The following is a 10,164-nucleotide window of genomic DNA, read 5'->3' on the forward strand; positions in this document are numbered from 1 at the left end:
TTATAATTTAGACACCTTTAATGTCATTGAAACATTAGCATTTGTTGCCAGATTTAGACATTATAGACCAAGTTCACTCTACAGCTTCACAAACACCTACACTAAGTTAATTTAGTCAAGTTAAGTTAGATAACCTTGGCTTACTGTAGGGTTATTTTGCTTTCATGCTAGCGAAACTATCCTACTAAGTTACTAATGGAGCTCGGATATTGTGCATAAAGTCAGTATAAAATCGTATCGAACACTTATATTATTAACACTATTGTATTATTTTCGTAATTGCACACTTTTACAGTGACTAAAATTGCTGACTTTAGTTTTTTGCTTCTCTGTTTTCTGTTTTAGATACCCTGACTCCAGGGTGGGTGGGGCTGGCGTAGCACTGGACGCGGACCACATCCACACGCTCTGTCTCTGTTGCCAACTGGTGCACTGCCTCCTGACATGGAGCGGGTGATAAGCTTCTCACTCCTATGAGGAAGGACGTCCATTTGCCATGGTCTCTCAACCTTTTGCAGCAGCTCAAGCATGGGTGAGAGGGTGGAGATGTGCAGGCACTGCTGGCTTCTTGGCTGCTGCTTGATGCGTTTGGTCGGCCCCTGAAGCGTCAATCCCAACCTTGTCCTCACTGCCGTGGGTTCCGCCGGGGGTCCCAGACGCACAGGCTCAGCTGGTGATGAGGTGGGGGTGGTCCGATCCAATCAGCAGCAGCGGGCGCACTTTGTTAAGCACCTGGAGAGGAAGGCCATTTAGGTGCTTGTATTTCTTCTGCAGTGTGCTCTGCCAGGCCAGGCCGATCTGCGGTAAAGGCCCTCTGTATCCGGAACGACTCCTGTGGGTTGTCAGCAGAAGGGATGGTGAAGGATACTGAGGAAGGAGGATAGTACGCTCGGAGCCATCATCAAGAATTACATAAGTTTCTAGAGCGTTCTTACCGTTCCATAGCAGCATTTTGGTCACTTTAAGGAGAGCCTGACTGCACCTGGACCATCTGTCCAGGTACTAAACGAAATTGTAACAATAAACATACAAAACAGGAACGTAGCTCACCAGTATAAACATCGTACTTCTCTTAAAACGAAAGTGGGGTCCATTAATGATGACGTAGGCGCTGCACCTAACTTGAGCGCCGCCCCATTTATAGATCCAAGGACTTAAAAGGTAAGAATTGAACTTCGTTATTCCAAACTGAAACTATCTCCCATATAAACCATGTTAATAAACAAACACGAAATGAAACGAAACAGTTTATCGCCTTTTGTACACAACCTTCAGGTGGCACTGTGCAACCCGGTGTGAACAGCTGCATTGCCAGCATCTCTGGTTCTGACCAACACTGTTCTCTGCAGTCAGTGAAAATATCCGAACTTCCCATCACTAGTCCTTCAACGTATTTTTGTGTATCTCTCTCTCTCTCTCTCTCTCGCTGTCTCTCTGGGCGAGGGAGTTCTGAAAGACGACTGCTAGGGCGCAGCTGGGCTGATCCTCTGCCAAATTCTTGCCGCCGTGATAACTTTTTTGTGATAAATCGTGGGTACGATGCGGACTCGTGTGTCCACATCGTGTGTAATGTGTAAATGTGTAATGTGTAAATAGCCGTGTTGTCTGGTTAATTTCTTTTCTGTCGTTTTGTGCCCTTTGTTTGAGTTGCTGTTTTTCTGTTTATGATAGTTGGGAGACAGGGACTTGATTTGTATTTCTTTTCGTTTTCATTTTCGATAGGTAAGATTGTTCCTTTTTCCTTTAGATAGACATGTTTTTTTGTTTTTGCCTTGCTCACCCCTGAAGTCTTTTGTGTTTTTGTTAGTAATAATCATAACAATCCATAATAAAAGCTGACTAGAAATGTATCGGTGTCGGAGTTGGTGTTTGGGGTGCTCTGGTGGCAGGGGAAGGAGGTCATCCCACGCATTTATGTTCACCCCACCCTAGACGGGGTCGTATCACGTAGCTCTACGATATTCTTTCATGCAAGTCACATTTTATATTGCACATGTAACCGGGGTGTTCCTCTATCTGCACCTCCGTTAAATTAACCTCTATAATCTGCGTTGTGTTCGATGGTCTGCTTAACTTGATAGTAGTGTAAGGATCACACCGATGATTCCAGTTGTTGGTTTTAATAGAGGAGAAATACCGTCTACACAAATTAACACAAAACGACAAGAAATGTTTGACATGCAGCCCTCACACGCACACACACAGGACATCAGCAACCTCTCCTCAGTTCAACAACCGCAGACTCAAAATTAACTATATAACAATGAACGAACACTGAGCACAACATACCTGCACAAATTAACACAAAACGACAAGAAATGTTTGACATGCAGCCCTCACACGCACACACACAGGACATCAGCAACCTGATAGCAAAAGAAAGCATACAAGAAACCTCCTAGCACCGTATGGAACACGTGTCTTTCATAAATTGTGTAAAATATGAAATTACAGTATTTGGATCTGAGTAATAAAATGTTTGCATGTTCATTAACTTTACATACACAATTATGGCTGCATTGCGTAACATTTGTCTCGTTTTTTATCACCAAAATATACTTTTATAATCTAACGGGTATAACTTGCGTACCTCTCCTCAGTTCAACAACCGCAGACTGAGAGCTACGCAATAATGACGACAACGAACTACAATCTCTTAAAGAAACAGTCCAAGAGCAACAGCTCAGCATTGAAATCAGACACATTACATAGATACATTATGTACAAACATAAAATAAGACAATAGCAACCATATCAGGATTTGGTGAAGTTCATAAAAAAAATAAATGTACACTTTTTAACCTGGTTACACACACAACCACAGTACTTCATCCAACCCAGATAAAATATAGTCACCCGCACTGAAGCTAGTTTTGACGCCTCCAAAGGAGTGTTATATTTCCGAGCAAAGGATAAGCGCAGCAGTGGAGTGAAAGCGGTCGTTTCTTACCATGGCTACGATGGGAAACGCAGTGATAAAATGGATTTTGCCTCTCTTGACATTACTGACGCTGCTGCACATTTGTTATGTGTTACATAAGGACAAGACACTGATCCTCAGGTGAGGGTAACCATGAATTTTTCAGATTCGCGATGTAAACTGTAATTTCCGTGATCATCTTTCGTGAAAAGTGAATTATATGTTACGAATTCCTAGGGGATCTTTGTACTTTTGTTCAGTCATATTCTATATAAATTATCATTAAACAATTATGCATATATTTTTGTTGATTAGAGACGCTCAGTTGATTCTCTCTTTTTTTTTTTTTTTATTTTCCGGTTATTCCCCTCCGCTTTGACACAGGAAAGATGGCATAGCGCTCTGCGGCTCAGAATGTTCCTCGTTAAACAGACACTTTTATTTTCAGTTACTTGTGAACTTGTGGGTATTAATGTGTCCAATACTGATGTTTTGTCTTACACAGCATAACTGCTTATGTGTCTAAACCTTTGTATTAATTGTACTAGATTAATAACGTGTATTGATATGAAATATAACACGTGTAAGCAGAGGAGTTCGAGAGAATAAAGTCGTTCTTTAGTTAGGTGCGCTTGAGCAAACATAACCATCGGACAAATAAACTGGCCGCTGGTTTTGCTTTTTTTTCAGTGTAATAGTTCCGTAATGAAGAGCAGCATGTTGCGTTCCTTTTAGTCAAAATGGAATTCTATTTATTCTTCCTTGCATTTCACTTACTTGAGAAATAAAAGCAATAAGAGCACTTTTAGGAAGTATGATGAAAGCATTTTCAAAATCCTAAACCATTACTAGAGAGAACTGTTAATTTTGGCGGGAATTTTAAGTTTAGTTTTAGTCTTCTCATGAACATTTTAGTGTAGTTTTAGCAACAGATGTTTTGGTAACAATTTAGTCAGATGACTTCACGCTATAATTCGGATACTGTTAACAGGGTTTGCTGTTGGCTCTATAAGAAGTATTTCATAGTAAATGAGCACCATTAACTATGTGTTAATTTTTTCACATAGCACACTCAAAAGCAGAAAAAAACATGCCTTATGTCAGCATCAAAGAAATTGGATTTGCCCTGCTGAGGACAACATATTCATTTATTGACTTCACATTTCAAAATTATTTTCAAAAAGGTTTCACGTAAAAATATACGCAGTGGCCATCTCTCCAGTGCATTTCCGGCATTTCATTCACTTTTAACTAACATAAACTATCACTCAGCAGCAGGAGATTAAATAAGCCATTTTGAGTGTGTTGAGTGAACCAGAGGCACGGCCGGGTGATGTGGTCAGGTCAACAAATGTTTTAAAGTATAAAAATAATCATCTCTCATTCAATAGCAAGAATGCACTGCACAGCTCGAATTGTGCAGAACAGATGCATAGATTTGATTGGACGAGGAGATAAAGGGGGAACTGGAGATAAATTTTGTGACAAACAAATTCAGTTGAGCGTAATTAGAGCGTGCAACTTTCTCACTCTGAGCTTGCACTTTGCGTGTGCTTTTCTGTAGCTGTGACTCTCAGTGTGACTTTAATAGCCTCTTCCTGCTCAAGTCCACCAGTGAAATAGACGCGTGTACAAACATTAAAATGGTTGTTTGTTCTGGGTTTGTTATTCGGTACTGCATGCTGTTTTCAGTAGTTATTTCTGTCAGAATTGTCTTATATACTCCATTAAAAAGATAAAATAAGTTAAAATAAAACAAGATTTACTAAATGTCAGAATTTTCCCACGTTTAATACATGTCTATTTTTTCAACATCTAATAAATATGAGAAGTTTTTCAACGTTGAATAAATGTTTGATTTCTTTCCTTACATTTAATAAATGTTTGAGGTTTCTCCACATATGATAAATGGGTTTTTAACAGTTTGCCAGGAGCTGCATACATAGCAGAGAGATGCAGAACTCATACTGAGTCATGTAAGGGGCTATGTAAAGGGGGCTGTCTAATGAGGTTGTGAGTAACTGGACATGTACTGTTATTGGAGCTACATTTTCACAAGTGTTTATTAGGATTCACCAACCATGCTGTACTACAATGACAGCATAGTCATCTGCTTCTAGAATGGTTTTCATGTCATAGCTAGGGAATATGGCCTCCAATACACATTTGAATGAACTATCTTTAATACATTTAATAAATTCAGACATTTATTGAATGTGAAAGAAATCTGACATCTATTAAATGTGGAAAAACTTCACACCGTTTTTGAGTGCTGAAATACATTTTGAACATTTATTAAAAGTTTAAAAATCATTAAAAGTGAACAATGCTATTGACATTTGCTAATTATGTTTTGATTAACCTATTGAGTACTTAAGTACCACATTTAAGAAATGTCAGACAGTTATACTTGTAAGAATGCGATGTCTTAAATGTGAAATGAATTTTGACATGTAGCTTAAACAACCAAAATCTTTAATGAAAATGACTATAAAAGATTAAAATATTGGCAATGACAGACAGATAAATAACATCTTTGATCTCATAAAAGAGGTCTCAGTAATGATGATATATGTTCAACAGCAGCTACCAAGCCATGTTACAGTACACCTACTCTCATTAAATTGGGCAGACAGGCAGAGGCATATAAAATGAATCTGTGTACTACATATTTTAGAACATGCATTATTAAATGTGACCAAAAAGACCATGGGTAGAATAGTTAGGTATATATTGTCTAACTTGCTATGAAGATGCTCTTCTGCCTCCTGAGGAGTCTTGAGTGGATGCAATCTGGATTAAAGAGGCCCTGCAGGTCATTCAAACTTCACAGTCATTGGGAAAAACTACACAAATCAGTCTTTTTAGTTAGTTTGAGTCAAATGACTCGATTCACTAAAAAGAAAAGACATAAAAATAGCAGTCAAACAAAGCTGTGAAGCTATTCATGTCCTAGAGAGCAATTTAAGATTCAAGATTACCTCAAAAATGAGAAAATGTAATTTAACAAAGACCAACTAGTCTTTAGTGCAGGGAGCTGAGCATACTCAACTTGGAGAAAACAAGGTAAACTTCCTAAAGAAATGTTGTTTCAGATAACTTAAATTAAAATATTAGTATCTTTAGTAGCTATTAGTAGCTAAGTATCTTTAGAACAGAGTTTGGTAATGTATTTATACAACTGTTGGTATAAAACATCCGTTCGATTTGTTTTTGGGTTTTGATTCAGATTTCTTGGTAATTTGAAAATGAGCTAATTGTGAAAACACTTTATGCCCCAGCCTTGGTTAATCACTCAAATATTTATTGTCGCTTGTTTTCAGGAAAATACATTTTGTGCCATGAATGAGAATTGATTTTTGTCAGTGTGTCTATTGGTGTTAGGAAAGTTTAACATCAATATTTAATTTTGACATCATGTTTCACAGCATTATGGGTAACCTGTATGATTTGACGTTCTTTTATTGTGTTTATTCAGTTTTTGTTTCACTTTGTTGTTGTTTTTTTCTGAACTCTCAGGAGTGATATGCACGATGTGTATTTACAAGTCCAGTGCTTAAAACTACAGAGCAAGATCCTCTCCATGGAAACAATAGAAATGTGAGCCAAGATCTGTCCTTTAAATTACATTTACATTTACCTCGTCCTTAAGTTTATCATGTTCTACAACACATGATCACACTTATACTTTCTCTCCGTCAGCAAGAACTTAACACGGTTCACAGAAGATCTGAAAAGGCTGTTGAGGTGCCCTCCTAGGTACAACTATACCCTACAAGAACTTGAAAGGTACTGTGTATGGATTCTGTGTTTCAATTCAGAGCTACAGACTTAATAAAGCTTCCGACTTAAAAAGCAATAAACTGACATTACTTATGTGTTGCTACTGCATGATGTTCAACAGGATTCTCATATGTGTTACACATCATCCGTCTGGTTTTATTGACAACATACTGTCTCAGCAGCTTCAGAGATTACAGCATGTTCTCAATACAGTAAAGGATGTTGATGCCCATCCAACAGGGCCAAATACAAGAATTACAGAAATGGACTACTGGACAAATATTGGCTTAATCTTAAGATGAAGCCAGGAAATCGGGGGAAGAACTGAAAGTGATTTTGTTTTTTGCAAGTTTTTTTTCACAAACTTTCAGTATGAAAGGATGGGCTAATTTGCCACTATTTTCCAAAACAACTTGGCTTGAAGAACCCATTCGAAATTTAAAATGGGAAAGTTGAGATCACTGCTCTGATATGATTCAACTTTTTAAGCGATGCCACAGAAATAAGATGCATTTCCAGAAACAGTGTTAATTGTGATGCTTCTTTTGTAGTACAGAGAATGAGGCACCTATTTAGCCAAGCTAGAAGTTTTCGAAATATATTAAATGAGAGCTATTGGCTCTCTCTGTGTCTCTCTCTGTGTCTCTCTCTGTGCAGAGTAAGACTGCACGCTTGCTGTAATGCAACGGGTACCCTGTACCTAACAAAACAGAACACTCCTCTGAATCACAGTATCTCATATGAGACTAATAGCAGAGTGAAACGGAGAGTGGATTCAGATCTCTATGCCATGCTACCTGAGGTGAGAACACAGTAGGTCCAGTTCAGAGGCAGAATAATGTAATGACTTCTATAATGGCATAAAATCCTTAGGACATGTGTGGATGAGTGTGTTATTGTCCAGGAGTTTCCCTGGAGTGGTGGGAATCTGCGACGCTGTGCTGTAGTGGGAAGTGGGGGGATTCTGAAGAACAGTAGCTGTGGAGAAGAGATCAACAATTCAGACTTTGTCATCAGGTATAGACTCAAATAGCCAGAATTCATCCCTGATGTAGTAGGTTATCATGGTTTATATGAAGACAGCTTTGTCTCTGCAAACTTCTTTGGTTTCACAAAAGTGTAGTTGATAACCATTTAAACTCCAAAATAATAAAACAACTGGCTTGATAATACAAATAATGGTAAATAAAAAACAAAGCAATTTTCTAGAGTACTCTGTGCTTTATCCAAGTCATTAAATATGTCCTTATGTATTATTATTTTGAAATTACACAGATTGAAGTTTATGGGTATGAAAGTTTGAGTGTTAGTGTTTGGTAGTTTTTTGACGCATTCTCTCTCTCCAGGTTTAATTTGGCTCCAGTAAATGACAGTGATGTTGGAGTGAAGACTGATCTGATAACGATAAACCCCAGCCAGATAAGGAGAGAGTGAGTTCACAGAATGACACGCAAATGGCCACATGACTGGGCTTTATGCTGTCCACATGAGCAGGCATACTGATTTAATCTTGCATGATCACAATTATACTTTCACACAAATTCATATATGCAGACACACCTGTGATCTCTTACTGTACGTTCACACTGAGCGCGGCGAGAGCGTCAAAGTGACCGGAAGTCATTCATTTTCAATGAGAGCCAGCGTCTTTAAGCGGCGAAGAGCGTCGCGGCAAAGGGCGTCGCGGCGAGGGTGGTTTGGGCGTCAAAATACAGTTGAAGTTCGGTTAACTTTATGGTAATGAGATATGACGCGGTTGGGCGGCAACCAATAGAAACTTGGAAGTGCTCCGCTCTAGAGAATTGTAGAGAACACGACAGTATAAACTATTGTTCCCACAAAACTTTTGGTCCTAAGCAAAATGGAGGAGAAACTGATTATATCGGTGGCGGGTTTCCACATGTTGTACTGTAATGTAGGTTATGCACAAACGTTCGTGTTAATTAAAGACCAAGGCTAGTAAACGTGTCCTATAAACTCCATGCTGGAATTTGACCTAGCCTATCATTAACACAAAAGACACACAACAAAAAAAAGCTTTTAAGTAGTGTTTTTCATTAGTTTATTTTGTTACGAAATATGTAATTAGCATTGTTTATTCATTTCTGTCATCGGTCGATTTCGCACCTTCTCATTTAAAATATCTCATAAGGTTAACTTATAGCCTACTGGTGGTCAGTCAGCACAAAGATACCGCTCGACCTGTTTGTTTGCTTTATAGCCCCTTTAAAAACATTTGCATAACCAAGCTTTCCGAAGGAACTTGTACCCGCCTATTTCATCAACGGCAGAGCGTCCACAGTGTTCAACAGCGTCGTTGGCAGGGAGGTTTGGGCGACTCTTGACGCTCTTGCCGCTCTCAGTGTGAACGTACAGTTACTCCATCTTATCCTCTGAATGTCCATCTTATTTCTCACATGGATGAATGGGACTTAATGGTTCTATTTGTTGTTCATAGTTACAAGAACTTCAAGAAGGATCCTGGGCCCCTATTGCAGGACCTGTCTGTCTATGGCAACGCTTCCGTCCTCATGCCTGCATTTTCCTACACGTACAATACAGCAATATCAGTTAGTATACATGAGACATTATGGCCACAACAAGTTGTAGTATTCTTTAGTCCCTTCTACCTTAAGACATTGGCTCAGTTCTGGAGCTGGCGTGGCCTGAAGGCGGTACGCCTGTCAACAGGCTTTATGCTGATCAACGTTGCCATGGAACTCTGTGATGATGTGCACATCTATGGCTTTTGGCCTTTTGATATCAACCTGGACCAGCAACCCATATTTCACCATTATTTTGACAATGCTGCGCCAAAAAAAGGGGTTCACAAAATGCCTGAAGAGTTTCTGCGTCTGCTGCAGCTTCACAGCCAGGGAGTGCTTACCATGCATCTACAGCCCTGTCTCTGAAACTCCTCACCAATCTCTACTCTGCTGCTCTGCTCTTTTATTTATGATGTATACAGACTGTTGCTGATTAGATTATTTATGGGGTTGTTAATGTTATTGTTTTATTTATAATTACCTTGTGGTAAAATCAGCTAATGTCAGATTGCAGACATGACTTTTTGTAATAATTTTTATTTAAAAGGCAATGTTAGATAGTTAGTAATACTGGCTTTTTCAGCTATGTAGATGTAGCTTTACTGTGTGTGTAAGACACAACCTGTTTCTCCTGAAGGATCAGCAGAACAGAGGATAAGGGTGACTGTACTCCTCTGACACCATACAGTATATGGACAATGGACTCTTTGGCACCATGTCCCGAGTGGACACAGCTGAGGTGCGTCGCTCTGTCGACACTGTCTGGGTTATGTCAATGGTTTGATCTAAAGTTCTTTTAGTTTTGTGAATAGTTCTGAGAATATGTTGTGTTGTTTAGAAAACTGCCCGTAAATATCTGAGAGCAATTGTAAGCCCTCAAGCTTGGACAGCCAACCAAACTTAAATGTTGGTCAT

At 39.0% G+C, this 10,164-nt stretch overlaps 1 protein-coding gene across 1 annotated transcript; it reads left to right on the plus strand.

Annotated features, from left to right (window-relative positions):
* The first annotated feature begins 6,446 nt into the window (after positions 1–6,446).
* On the plus strand, positions 6,447–9,615 carry LOC115812488 (alpha-2,8-sialyltransferase 8F-like). Its single transcript, XM_030774967.1, has 6 exons — positions 6,447–6,520; positions 6,623–6,709; positions 7,361–7,505; positions 7,608–7,720; positions 8,050–8,133; positions 9,162–9,615. Exons 1-6 carry the CDS (start codon positions 6,447–6,449, stop codon positions 9,613–9,615), a joined length of 957 nt encoding a protein of 318 aa, XP_030630827.1.
* The last annotated feature ends 549 nt before the right edge of the window (positions 9,616–10,164 follow it).

Source organism: Chanos chanos, chromosome 5, assembly GCF_902362185.1.
Source record: "Chanos chanos chromosome 5, fChaCha1.1, whole genome shotgun sequence".
NCBI classification, from domain to species: Eukaryota; Metazoa; Chordata; class Actinopteri; order Gonorynchiformes; family Chanidae; genus Chanos; species Chanos chanos.